Source organism: Gallus gallus, chromosome 7 (assembly GCF_016699485.2).
Source record: "Gallus gallus isolate bGalGal1 chromosome 7, bGalGal1.mat.broiler.GRCg7b, whole genome shotgun sequence".
Lineage (NCBI taxonomy): Eukaryota > Metazoa > Chordata > Aves > Galliformes > Phasianidae > Gallus > Gallus gallus.
This window is the reverse complement of record NC_052538.1, coordinates 16,498,120-16,512,831: the sequence shown is the minus strand read 5'-3', so window position 1 is coordinate 16,512,831 and position 14,712 is coordinate 16,498,120. Positions and strand designations below refer to the sequence as shown.

Below are 14,712 nucleotides of genomic sequence, written 5' to 3'. Positions count from 1 at the left end.
ACAATAATAACAAAAGAGCAAGATGAATACTCTGGCAAACTTTGGTGCAACTAAATATACAACAAATCTTCTTGAGAAGTTTCTTAGAAGCATGACTGCCACAGTCAGCTTAACACCACCTGCTGTGAATCTGTATGCCTTAGAAAAAGCTATGTGTTGTTGTGTTCTCATGATGGTGAAATATTTCCAAGGAGTAGCAAGGGTTTGCCTACTGCGTGCAGAAGTCTGGTTGTTTCCCAAGACATAAACAGATGTAGAATATCCTGGAAGTTTGGAATTTAACAGTCTTTTCACCCTGTCTTTTCTAAATCTCCCAACACAATTAGTGATGGCAAGAGGCAGCTTTTACTCGCTGCTTCTCTTGAGGGATAGTTTTGTGACAAAAGGCTCAATGTGACACCAACTTCACAAGTTATCAGCTTCCTCCAACACGGAAGCTTTTATTTCAAGTTAAAAGACTAAGCACACTATTTATAGTGCCTGTGAAATCAAAACATCATTCACATCAGATTTTGGAGATTTCAGTATATTTTTTCAGGATTAGACACCCAGAACTGCTAGGAAAGGAATTTGATAAAGCTAAATTAAAACTTCCAAGTTAAATGTTCTCATTGCTACTTCATTAATTAAATATTCATTAACATTTCAGGAGTTTAAATTCAAGTCCAGCAGAAGTTTTTACATAGCTTGCATTACTTTGATATCCAAGCACTTCAGGTTGTTTTCCCTCATAGTGCAGCTTTTCAGATTTTTTTGTTTAACCCCAGCTCCTCCTTCATCCTTCTGCAACACGATCCAATGATGATATGTCATTAAGATAATCTTAAATCTTGACTTGATTTGCTGCTTATGTATTAAAGCTTCCCCAATATTAGTGTGCAATGGTAGTTCACTATGCCAACACCTACCAAAGAAACAAGGCTGACAATACTTATGTCAAAGCTAACATTCTGGAGAGCAGTTGCCAGTGGGTTGGGGTCCATAGATGGAATGGTCAAAAGCCATGCAGAAACATACATGATAGGTGCAGACACAAAAGTGCTTATCACCATGCCTGAGGTAATCTGCGAAGAGTCAAACAGAACATGAGCAGAGTTAAGCAAATCTCAAGTTAAATAGTAGTCTTTTTTTTTTTTTAAATACAACTTCTACCAAAAGTGTAACTTCAACTTAAGCTCAGAGCTTTAAACAAATAATTGAGTCATTTCCATGACAAATTAGTTAACTTTTAAGTAAGTATCCATTTTGTACATACATATGTTTCAACAAACTTCTGAAGTAGGGGGAATACAGAGTTCTTGACTGCAAATGCTTGTAGAGCTTTCTCATGGGTGTTAGAGATACTCGTGACTCCAACCTAGAGGTTAACTTCCAGTGTTACAATATACTTCTGGATGCAAAGATTCACACCATAAATAAGTAAACTTAGTTATATTAACAGTAATATGTATGACTTCTCATGAATTAATATTTTTACATTTCAATTGTTTCTATTTTGGCTTCATGTCATCTTTCTGCCTTCTAGAATTCTAGAATTTGCAGTGATGGAAGAGTGAGTTTCTACTCAGTCTTCAGATCAGTATTTCAAGAGATTTCCTGAGTTGGTTGGGCACAAATTTCTACCTTGTAATGTTTTACTTTCACAATCTTCAAGTGGAAAAAAAAGTTAGAAACTTAAAATATAAAGTTGAACAGATATTTGATACCCTCTTTATAAAACGTGTTTCTACCATGAGATTTAATTGGACCGCTATACAAAATAATCAGCTAAAGCACAGGTTCCTCTATAAGCCATCAGCATGAAGCTAATTCATCTCACTTCGTCACTGAAATCAGTGACAACGTTCCTGTTCTATTTCTGACTAAAACAGTAGACCAAAAATAAGACCTTTAAAAAAAGAAAACAAAACAAAGATGCAAAATATATTTTTTTTAAATTTATCCTAGTTCTTCCTACTATTGTCATGAATAAGAAAAGTGTAAGGATTTATTTAAGAATGTACACTATCAAAAAACCTGAGACAGCAGGAAACAGTATTTTGGTTTATTATTAACATGCAATACAGCTCAGACTTGAAATCTAAGGAGTCTGTTCTTCAGAAGAGTATTTATTAAATACTCTACCGTACTTATAAGTATTTAATGAACAAACTCAAGCACAAAGTTAGCACAAGCTTGGAAAAAACTGACTACATACAATTCCTACTTCCATATTAAATTGAGTTGCAAATATTGCAACGCCAGGTGCTGCTGGAAAAACTCCATAAAGAAATGCATAGTTCGATAAACTGGTGTGGTTGACTGTGCTGCTGCTCTTGTCCAGGAGTTCCACCATTTCTCTACAGAGAAATGGCATCATAAGTCTGAAAAGAGAAGGGGAAAGAAGTCATTCATTTAAGTCAGAGCAATAGACTCTTCTTTATGCAGAAAAGGAATCGTGACATCTATAAGCTGCTTCAAATTTTCTTGTCACAAGTTAAAACATAGACAAAAGTGTTAGAAACTACACTGATCCCTGGATTATCAACACATTTTACTACATATTGGTGCAGAAGCATTCTTTCACTAACTTCAGATTTAGAAAGGCAAAATATAAAAGCAAAACTTAATTTCCAACTGTTAAAGAAACAGCAGCCATACAGAAGTCAGCAACCTTGAGAATCAGATCAACTTACATGAACTTACGTGACACAGAACAAGGGTGCAAGCCCAAGTATCCCATGTCAAAAGTTTTATCCTACAAAACAACCTTCCATTCATGCTCCTCTGTCTGCCTTTAGCAATATCCCAGATGTTACATGGACTTCCTACGTAAGCCTTGCACAAGCTTCCATAAGCAACAATCATTTTTCTCACATTCTTACAAAGCTTATAATCGAGATGGTACTGCTTACTTGTAGTAAGTTTCCTAGCTAGCTGTTCTGATGATATTCAAGCACGTCTCCCAATTTTACAGTCTAAATACAGTGACAAAATATTTCTATTATGCTAATTGTAGAACTGCACCAAATAAAATATCTAGATGAAATACTGGAGAGAAAAGTCATATGACCAATATACTTAAGAGCTTAAAACATCCAGCAACACTTTACAAAGCAAAATTATGAAAGTACATAAATTGAACTTACAGTTTAGCTGTGATGAGGAGGATCAGTGCAACAAACATACCCTTAGTCAGTTTTTTTGTTTGTCCCACCATAGTTAGTCCAAGGTAAAAAAGTGCAGAGCCAGAAAATGAACTGCCCAGTCCATCGAGGAAATTTTCAAGGTAATCGGGAATTTTCTGGCCAAGAATGAAGTTTGAGGCAATTCCTATGAAGACCATGAATACAATTGGGTTCTGCAGAACTCGAAGGAGTGCTAGGCCCACTATTTTGATTTTGCTGTGGGACACAGTGCGATTGTCTCTCCACTTCTGGATTTCACAGAAGATAAACCCCAGAGGGTTTAGCATCATAAGAGATATTGGAGCCACTAGGTAAATGTACTGGAGATACTCTGGGTAAGTGGTTTGGTATAGAGCTTCAACTAGAAAACAGGAAATGAAGAGTGATGAGTGATAATATTTCAGTATGAAAGTTCATTAATACTGAAATTAACTTTTGTTGCCTTGAAACTAGAGAAAAGTTGTTTCACTATCCTTTAAAAGTAACAGAATTTACAGTTGATATAAGGGGACATCACCATTAGGCCACAGATGTGTACTCAACACATTAACTTACCCAACATTATTTAACAATTCTACAAATATTCAACATTTACGTTAAAAAACACAACAAAAATAACTCCAGGTGTTCTTTGATTCACCCCAAATGCTGAATGACAATTTTGCTGCACTGCCTTTTTAGACCAGTCTTTTCTGTAACTGTAAACAATGTTCTTCTAAGTATCTGTCACTATTCTTGTTTCACAAAGCAGTAACTGCATGAACACAAAGAGATTCCTGGCAGTTTTACAGACAGGACTTGTGAATACATACATTGCACATGTAGAAATAAATAGTTCTGCTTCTATTTTGCTAATCTATATATTGACAGCACTGTCAGAAAGAGTTTCCATAAGAGACAAGGCATGGTGGTGGAACACTGGAACTTCTTAGTGCTGTGAAAAAATTCACGATCTGAATACTTTTATTTCAACTCTTTGATTCCATAGCTTCCCATGGTTCTGAGCAGTTAGCTAGGCTAATCTGTGTAGACACTCAAAAAAGCTTTATATAGAAAACCTTGAAAAAGGGACTTCAATTTCCCACCAATCAGAATGATAGTAAGCTTTTCTCCCTTCCCCTTCCCCCCCAATTCTCCACATCCCATCTGCTCAAAAACACATCTCTCCCAGCTGTTAATGCTTACTGCATTTAGCACCTTTACAGCTGCTGTAACGGAGCCATCATCCACACAAAGCTTCTGCTACATCTGTTCTTTAAGAACAGAGCACCTGAGAGCAGACACATCCATTCTCCCCTAGTTTTACCACCTCACCCAGTAGGACAAACCAAACAGACAAAACTTTCTCTCTTAGCAAATATATTTACATCAGGGGGATGCTACCAAACTACTGTACCAGTTCTTTTTCACTCCAAACCAACATCACTTTGTAGTGCTGAACTGTTGTAACAGGAATTGGAGAAAAGCAAAGTGGTGAGCTCTGCAAATTTAATCTTCATTTTTATTTTCCTATACATTTATTTTTTTCCCCCATGCACAAATCTTTTCAACAGCAAGAATTATTGCAAGAAAAAAATCACACTGGATAAAAAGTCTGAATTTGGTATTTTTTTGAACCATTCAAATCGTCTTTAAAATTGTATTACTGCAATATGCAGAATTACTAAATTCTTTTTCTATGCAATTTTTAAGTGAAGCATATGACTTTTAAAGGCATAATTAAAAAGTGCTATCAATTAGAAGATGAGGTTTTGCTCAAAATACTACTTAACACACAAAAGGAAACAAGTAAGGCACTCCATGTGCCCAGCCTTGCACACACTTCAGAAGTGACACACTAATGGTGAACAGTTTATGTACACAACAGAATGCTGAGAACCAGTAAAAGTTTGGGGTGGGAGAACGGAAAGGAAGAGAAAGGAAATAAACAGCTCTGAGAAACAAAGTATCCTGAAAGTGCCTACAGTGCCACTTCTGTGTTAGGTATGTCAGCAAAGCTCCTAATGTTGTGAATTTGGATAGATTGCACATAGAGCAGGCATGAATCATATCTTATAACTCAAGGAATATTTAAAGAAAATGTAATCTGACAAGAAAGTCATTCAAAGCAGAAAGAATGTTCTAAGTAGAGGGAGGCAATGGAAATATGTTCAGAGAGCCTCAGAGAAACCCTAGCTGGCATTTTAATCCAGTGCCAAGAAACAAAGAGGTAATCCTCACAGCCCTGTTTCAGACATGCTTCACATTTCCCACAAGGGGAATAAGTCTCAGGAGATGCAACCGAGGGAAAATGTATTGTTATCTAGGGAAGAAAAAGGTTGCAATTGCATTTGTCTGTATTTTATACACATCCAGAAAGATTAAAAGGAATAAAGATTTGAGATTCTCTATAGCATGCTGCCTGAAACCGGGTGAATGAAAGTGCTAGGTCTTCAAGTTCCCTAAAATGTGGAGCTACTTGTTGTCACTTATAATCTGGAATGTTTGAGCTTTTCTTCTGTATTTGTATTTTCCATTCTGTAATCAAGAGAACTTAAGAGGCACAGATCACCCTCTCTTCAGGAAGGAGCAAATACCACTGAACCCAGCCATCCTCCCCACACGCCATGCACTCAAAGTGTATTTGCAAACTCGTGCTACCTGCAGCATGCTTTTGGCACCAGCTACACAGGCCAGCATGGGGAGAGGCAGCACTAGAACAGAGAACCTTCCCAGGGCAGGTAAAAAGCACTGCAAGTCAGACAGCAGCAGGTGGGAGAAGCCTGTGACAACTCCAGAGCACTTCTCAAGAATCATAGTATATATGGCTAAAAAGCATATAAATATGCCCTTAAGAAAACCTATAATAGGGAAAATAATATCTTGCTTACCAAAAGGGAAGAAAGTACGTCTTGCAGATTTGGATAAAAATCAACTTTAATAACTGATATAGCTTGGAATTCCAAATGCAGGCTTACAAGAATAAAAGTACACAGCTCCACAAGCTATAGTCTGAATGCCTCTTTGTATTCCACCCTTCCCTTTCTTTCCCCCCCCCATTTAAGTCCACTGGACTGGTGCTTAGTCACACTTACTGAAAAAGGTATCACAGCTGCATAAAATTCCTATTTGAGATAAACAAATCACCACAAATCACACAGTAGTCTTCCTTTTAAAAGACTGACTTCCTCCAAGATCATATCCCAAGGAACATCCATTGGTTGTGAGAAAACAAAGATTATGGGATAGAACTTGATTGGCCACATAAATTAACTAACACAAAAGTTTGCTCTAAAGAGATTGTGAGGCACACTGCACAACCAGTAGACATCAACATTCTCGCTGTGTCTTCTCTGAGGTAGACCAAGATTAATGCCAAACTAGTACCTAAACCCCACTACAGCTATTTCAGAGGCTACAGGTAGACTCCTACTTTGCAATGCAATTAATTTTATTCTGGAGGGTAACTGACAATTATCCATTAGGGTATCTTAACCTACACAACACATAGGGTTATCTACACCAATTTTGAAATATTTTAATATATATATTTTTAAGTCACATAGTGCTAGACAGCAGGAGTTGGATTGTTTTAAATGGTTTCGTTCACACTAGCTGACAGCTTTGCTCCACCCACCCCAACACACACACCTGTACATGGCCTGAGGATTAGTTTTTCATTTTTAAAATGAGCTCCATCTAGAAATGTAAATTGAGAGAAAGTTTAGGTAGCTCCTAACTTCAGTTCAAAAGTTAATTTCAAATAATGGAAAATAAAAGAAAAGCAAAAACATCTGCAACACTAAAAATACTTTTGACAAGGCAAGCATAAGGAATTACTTACCTATTGGGTATCCCAATGCAAAGTCATTGCTCTGTGTAGCAAAAATAGGGAACAAACCCGCTTTGCTAAATCGATTCTCAGGACTGGCTACCAACAACGTTAGAACGCAGACTAAGAAAAACACAGCAGCTTTGGCAACTAAGATACTGTACAGGAAGGACCAGTTTACATCAGAAAAGTTAAGTACCACCATGTTTTTAAACAGTAAAGCTGGGAGTGCAAAACGGGAGACAAAATTTCCTAGTCCTTTAGCCTGAGTTGATGTGATAATGTTGGCTCTTCCGGCTATATAGCCACAAAGAATTATTCCAAAGCATTCTAATAGGGCTGGAAAAAGTCTGCTTATTGACATAGAAGGAGGACCACCGGTGGCATTGAGTCCAACTTGTTCCCGCAAAGAAATAGACATATTAGCTGATGATGAGAGGTTCTTTGCACTGAAGTCTGAATAGCTATCCATTTCCTTTGACCACCTCTTGCAAAAAAAGAGCATTCAATGATCTCATCTGCAAAACAAAGAAAGATATTCATTAACTTCTGAAACTGTGTTGGTGAAAGTTTATGGTATTTGGCTTGCTGACAGAAGAGTTTACACTTACAAGTGCATGAAAAACAAACAATGAGACTAACAAGTGGATATAGAGAAATAAAAGTGAGAAATAAGAAAGCTGAGAAATCATTCTGTTCTCACATGTTCTTGCAAGTTCACACAACCCAACGAGACAAATGATAGAGGCTAAAAATCTCTGAAAAACTCAGCATCAAATTTAAACGTAATACTGAAATATTAAAACTAAATGTGGTTTAGACATTCAAAAACATCTGTTGGAAGGAGAGGGGCTATAAATGAAGGACTTCTTTGTTAAGAGCTAAACAGCATTTAGATGAAATCATAGCCCTTCAGACCTCTCCAGTCAGAAAACAGCAATGGCCAAGTTCACAGTGTATATTCCTTATCACGCCAGACTGAAATTAGACGTCTAGTCAAATACCTATCAGAACAGTACACAACTCTTCATGTGTTCATTAGCTTACTTATAATTTGTAATCCTACTTAGCTCCTCAACTCAGTTCCCAAATACAGTCTCGCATTCTTTTTGCTTCCAACTACCAAACTGTTAATTTTCCTTTCTAATTCCCCATGCCTGCCCTATAACATCTTAAGTCCTCTGTGAATCATGTCTTACTTAGTTCTTTTTCCTTTGCAATAAAAATACACATTACAATTCCAATATTAAAACCCTATCCTCGATTTCCCTTTACCTCCTGCTATTTCATCTTTCCTTCCATATGCACAGCTCCAAGCATGGTCAGGAGTCCTCCTTTACCTCCTTCTTTAGATCCCATTTAACCCAGGTCCTCCCCCTAAAACAGCTCTTACCAAAAGCTTAAGAGACCAAAATCCTAAGCTTTCAGAATTGCTGCTCGAAGTTCATCCTTTATGACCACCATACATTCTAATCATCCTCTCCTTCTTGATCTTGCCCTTCCCAGACCTTTTGCAATTAGAACTCCTCCTAATTCTCCTCCCATCTCCACTTGTTGCTATAGCATTTACATGGGAGGATCCCTTAAAGTCCTGTGATGCTGATAGGGCTCCTTCCTCATTCCTCTTTTGTTTCACTACATCCTCTGCCTCTGTACTTTCATAAGCATTTATTCAATTATAAACAGATGACTCAAAGAGCTCTTGCTCTAATCCAGACCTATCATTGCAGTCTGTCTCCAAGACTTCTTTTGTGAATACTCTGCTGTAAATTTAAATCCAATGAGCCCAAAACAGTGTTCCTACTCTCCCAAAAAGATGAACCCCCTGTTACTCAGGGCTGTATATCTATTTTCTAGGTAGGGGTGACAGACAAAAGCTTCAAAATCCTCTGCATCAGGGTAAATGCAAACTTACCAAGCTCATATTCATCTATCATGCTGTTGCAGGGAAAATTTTTTAATACTGATATCAGTATCAATTCTTCCTTGGTACATCCTACTGCAGACTCATTCTTCACACATCAAAAACACTAAACCACAAAACAACAACTTGTTTCCATATTCTTTTACAGCCTAAGCTGCATGCACTCAATCTATCATGAAATAACAAGAGCTCTTTTCCCATTACTGATCAGCCCAGAAAGAACATGGCACTGACTTTCAATTACTTTTGTGTTTCTTCCTCATGCAGATGCTAATGTTTAAAAACAGCTCATCAAAAGACACAGTAAAACTGCCCTACTTATTTCTAACCAGTACTAGAATCCTTTTTGGTTTTGATGCCCATAAAAGGAACAGCATTTACTGGGCTAACAATATGTTGCCTGTAAGAACAACTTCTACAGCCCCATTACATATGCCAGCTGATTTACATGTAGCTTCTCTCAGAAAGAAGCCCAGTGCTCATACCCGAAGTTAGCCCTGGTGTACGGGGCTGCCAACACAGACTGGGTAACGACCTCAGTCTGGGTGCATCCACAGAGACATTACTCCTGTAATTTGTTCCAGTGTAAAACTACCTCTCACCTCCAAACAACATCCAGAGCAGTTACATGGATGTAAGGAGTTGTCCAATTTACTCCAGGCCTCCCCACTAACATAGCTGGGCTTGCATCAACATAAGACACACCCTAGTGTTGAGAACTTTGTCTCTGGAAAGTGGTTTTACATCTTCTCCTAACATTACTGGGAAGCAGTCCATATTTCTTACCATTCCTGTTCTTCCTTATAACAGTCATAGAAGGAGTAGCCTTTACAAGAACTATGTGTTTGGGAAGGCAGAAAAATTTGACCAAGGACTGTAGCTTCTCCACACCTGTACAAAATTATTTGCAAGGTACTCCCTACCCCCAAGAAAGATGTATAGGAAATAAGTCATCTTAGCACCCTTCAGGCTTACATCTTGCCTTGTGCAACTTTGGCCTCTCCCAGTTTTGCATTATCATGTGCTAATGATGCACTTTCCAGTTAATGAGGGATCCACACAAGACAATGACCAGTGATCCAATTCATCACACTAGTGCTAACTCTACATATTAATTTTTGTCAAGTTTAAGTCCTTAAGTACTCTTGAAAGGAAGTCAGGGTGTTTTCTCCTGTTAGAGACAGCAGCTAAAGGAAAGGCAGACTGACTTGCCAGCTGTAAATAATCTAACTGCTCAGTGACAAAGCTGAGGTTCCCCATTCTCAAACCAGTGCCTCATACAGCACTGTGGCTGGATCCACACACAGCACCAACGGGTTTAGGAGCCTCTCCAGCCTCCATTTTCCTGTCCGCAGGGAGCAGAGAGAATACAACAGCCAGCTACAAAAGCAAATAAATCAGCTCAGAGCAAAGGTGAGATCTTGTATGCCCTACTTCACACCCTTGCATCCAGCACACACACACATTCATGTGTAGCATAAACCCTTTGACTCATGACATTTATTTACGCCCAAAGCTTTTAGTAAACAACACTGTGATGCTGTTGTAATTCACCTGGCCTGAGCAGCTGCAGCATCCGGATCTGTCCAGCAGCCTTGGCTATCTCTTCTTCCCAGGAAAAATGGCTGTCACTTCAAGCAGGGCTTGCTTTAAATGTTGTATGTTAAAAAAAAAACAACAGAAGATACATTCACCTAGATTTATTTAGGATGCCCACTCAAAAGAATTATCTACTAGAGAGCAATGAAAAGATAGCAGTAAGTAAAGTAGACAACAAACCACTTCTAATTGCTTTCTTACATTTTGCTGGTAGGACTTGCAAATTGTTTAAAAGAGAACAGAGAAGAGAAGATTTGGCACTTCAAGAGATTTCCAAGGCTGAATTCCTGAAAGAAGCCGACCATGTTCTACCTTAACTGCAGGGTGAAAAATGGTTGTTTTGGCACAGCCCTACTTCAAATTCCTCCAGCTTACAGCACTGCACAGAGGTGAGACTCTCTGCAATGCAACATGTTCAGCATGCTCCCTACAGGAGCCATAGCCTCACACAGCTATCTAGTGTTTAATTACAGTTAGAACTTCCCCTCTCTCCCTCCTGAGAAGCAGTTTAAGCCATGCAGGCTGTTTTCTCACACAGATCAGGCCTTCACAGGTAAGTCTACCAATACACAAGCAAATACTTCTAAAGGAAAATTGTGCCAGAATTGTTTAAATACCTCTCTTCCCTCCCTATTTGAATTATTTATGGAGTTGCTCCTGCTTCATAACCCAGGACTCTCTCAAATGAGAGTGCAGCAGGCTGACTCTGGTTATACCAGTCAGCAGCACGTGCTCGATCCCTATCTCCAACACTAGATCAAAACTAACATGGATATACACCCACACACAGCCTACAACCATCTTTCATAGAGTGCCACAAACATTCCTGTGCTTCCCTCCAGGCTATCCTCACCTAGAAATTCATCCCAAGGGCCCCTGTAAAAGTCAGCCAGGCACAATTTTTGGTGAACCACGCGAGTCCCAAGGAGAGAAATGGCACACTGTGGCAAAGCTGCTGCTGGTGCTCCTCAGAGGGCTGAGGTGTGAATCACCCCTGCAGCTCCAGAGCTGTGCACAGCCCAAAACACTCACACGTACCACAGATTATCTATCACAGAGCGATGGATATTTGCCAGAAATGCAGGCTCTCACATGGTGGGCTGCATATCACAGCAGATATTTCCCTCAGTCCCATCTGCAATGAGATGCACGCATTACATAACTGCAATGGGATTACCTTACCAATCACAGATTTGGCATACAGCCTTATCACACCTAGGGCTGAATTCAGGCTGACCTCTCACGTAAGCAGAAATGTCTTCATTTCACAGCTTTTAATGCAATCAACAATACTGAGCAGATGCAACACCAAAGCCTTGTACAGTCTACACAGAACTCTGTTCTCACAATACACATAACAAATTCATTAGTCAAAACAACGCTAAAATGAATACATACATCGGAAAGGCAAGAGCTTGGCTTTGGCTGCATATGATATATCATTTTCTGTTCCAGGACTGAAGATTAAGATTTGGATCCTTGAAAGCTAAGTCGCAACTGCATTGCTGGGAACTGCAGGCCAAGAAGCATGGAGCTTTTAAGAATAGTGCTGCCTTATCTTCTATTAGCTGTGCCAGGAGGAGCCGCCTGCAGCCCACCACCAGCCTGTGTTCATAAGGAGAGACAGTTCTGGCATCACCAGTGGAAATCTGGCACAAGGACAGACAACAGACAGATCAAGGAACTGGTGCAGCTTACAAGTGCCTTGAAATAAACTGGAGCACTGATGTTTGCCTATGTCTCCTGCAGGTTGTCAATATTTGTAAAGCGTTAAAATTCACCAGACCAGAAACTCAGTTCTGCAGTAGCTGTGAGTTGAGCAACATCACCAAGCTCCTCTTGGAATACCAAAGCAGAGAAACTCTTTTTCCAGCAATAAAATCCCTTTTTTTCTTCTTTTTTTTTAATTTTTTTCTTAAATTATTATTATTTAAATTAAAGACCATGCAAGACACTGTAGGAGACACCTCAGTGTACATCTTCTCGCAGGGTCTCACTTATCACCACTTTCAGGATAATCCTGGTGGCGCTGGCAAGTCTGCATAGACTGCTCATAAATTATATCCCTCCTAGTGACTTTACTATCCGAATTGATGAAGGAACATCCCAAGGGTGACAACTTATTCAGGAGGCTGAAAGTCAGACTGGGGCAGGAAAAATGACCATTCATCTCCCCTTTAACTGGGATAAGTGTTTTCGAATAACAGCTTTTACTGTAAGGCAAAGAGGAAGCAACTTCAGAGAGTTACAATGATAAAACTAAGTGGAAAGAAGTGATTACTACAGTTCCTATTCTTGCAAGTTAACCACAAGCTGATTTTCTCTTCATCGAGCCAAGAAAGCAGACAGAGAATAACCCCAACTGTAAGTAACCCAAGAAACGGCCCTCCACTGGCACGCAACCCGAACACTGCCACAAGAGGTCTGAGGCAGCAAGCATCTCTGAGCACCTGAGCACAGCCATGCTCCTTCCCCAGTGCTCTCCTGAGCTGTGGTCACACGGCAGCGCTGGGGCACCCAAAGCCCTCAGGAACCGTGGCTGCCTAGGGTGCACAGCGCCTATCGCTGCCCCGGGCTCCTTCTAGGCAGCTGGTCAGGCTCGTCAGAAGGAAGCAACAGATGCCTACAGCACAAAACCCCATGCCGTCCCTCAATTTTCAATCAGGCTCAGCTTAGGGCTTGTTAGCAGACGCACGTTTGTGAAGCAAACAGCGAAACATTTCTCAGAACGCAGACCACACGTCGCTATCAGCAGCCCTGAAGAAGCCCCTCGCTGCCACAGCGCTCTGCAGGGATGCGGCATCCCCCGTCCTCCTGCGAAAAGCCGCAGCGACCGAACCTCTCCGCCGCCCGCCCTTCCTCAGCCACCGCCGGCACCAGCACGCGGCGTTTCCACTGAGAAACACAAGACGCAACAAAATAGCAGCGCTATCCCCTGTGACAGCTATCCCGGGGAAAAACAAACAAACAGGGAAGCTGGAGGGTGGGAAAGGCGCGGGCCGCTTACCTACTTAGCGTTTGGTAGGCACCGGTGTGCGGAAACTGGGCCGAGCTGAGAACCTCTCCGGGGCCGAGGCGCGGTACCGAGGCCCGGGAGGGGAGAGGAGCGAAGCCCTGACCCGGCCCAGCCCGGCCCGCTCCACCCCACGGCCCCGGGCCCCCGCCCGCCGCAGGGGAGGCCCTGCCCGGCCGCCTCGCGAGGCAGCGGCACGGCGGATGGGAGGGATCGGCCCGACAGCCGCGGGGGGAGCGCGGCCCGCAAAATGGCGGCGGCTGGGCGAAGCCCTCCGCAGCCGCAGGAGGCGGCCGGAGCTCTCCTCCACCGCTCCCGGGAGCCGGGCCCAACGCGCTCCCGCCGTCTACAGCTTCGCCCCGGGGCGCAGCTTCTCCCCGCCGCAGGCCTCCCGCTCCCAGGGCCGCAGGCTCCTCACCCTCCGGGGGCGATGGCTTCTGCGGCCCTGAGCAGGCTGACAGACTTTATCTGCCCTCGCAGGGCCGTCACCCCGGGCTCGGCCTCGCCGGATAGCGGGGCCGGCTCCCCGCCCGGGGATGCAGTGGGGGCTGCCGCCTCCCGATACCGGGCCTCGGTGCTGGGCCCCAGTGGAGGCAGAGCCATACCTCTGAAGGCACCTGTAGCTCTTTTTGTTGTTGTTCCTAGGTACATTATAATAAGGCAGAACAAAAAGCTACACCAATAGGTCTGCCATACGTCAGCCTGGAAAGCAGTCACAACCGATTTCCCCTTTGGTACTCTCAGAAGTTGGTGTCCATGTGCCGAGTTTCCTGCACTTATTTCAACTTTTTTTTTTTTTTTTTTTAAGCAGTTGTAGAATTCAGAAACAAAAGCAGCCTCATGTTCCACTGCTCAGACAGTTAACTGCTTCCTCAGTAAACCCTAAACACTGGCAATAGCCAGGGGTCTTCGTATTGAAAAAAAAAAAAGGATGCAGCTTTCTTGTGGTTTCCCATTTTTGATGTAGTTGAGGAGACAGCACTTGGAGCTGCCCATTTTCTAAGAATTGAGCCTGAAACTGCTGTCACTAAGAAGGCAAATGCACAGTTCTGCATCTCACCTATCTTCTTCCAGTGTTCATTTGGCCCAAACCCACTTGTCTTGTCACATGTAGCAGATGGCTGGCAACAGGTGTCCAAACTGGAAGAGGTCAACTTGTCCAGCAGCCGTGATGCCTACAGACAGCACACTGGGTAGT

At 41.7% G+C, this 14,712-nt stretch overlaps 1 protein-coding gene across 10 annotated transcripts in view; it reads right to left on the bottom strand.

The window, feature by feature from the left end:
- The window catches only part of GPR155 (G protein-coupled receptor 155), a 28,443-nt gene extending 14,841 nt beyond the window's left edge, over nt 1-13,602 (bottom strand). For 4 of the 10 annotated variants that reach the window (XR_005861756.2, XM_015289600.4, XM_424099.8 and 1 more), the window contains exons 1-5: nt 13,509-13,602; nt 6,991-7,496; nt 3,129-3,528; nt 2,198-2,363; nt 909-1,064 (exon numbers count right to left, since the gene is read on the bottom strand). Coding sequence is in view for 9 of the 10 variants with exons in the window: in XM_015289600.4 (XP_015145086.2) it covers nt 909-1,064; nt 2,198-2,363; nt 3,129-3,528; nt 6,991-7,483 (1,215 nt within the window). In the remaining variant the exon portion in view is untranslated. Of the gene's footprint in view, nt 1-908; nt 1,065-2,197; nt 2,364-3,128; nt 3,529-6,990; nt 7,497-8,371; nt 8,530-10,456; nt 10,550-11,899; nt 13,397-13,508 lie in introns of those variants that run through there. The other 6 variants (XM_046943788.1, XM_046943789.1, XM_004942729.5 and 3 more) reach the window with 6 other exon arrangements.
- Between the last annotated feature and the right edge of the window lie 1,110 nt (nt 13,603-14,712).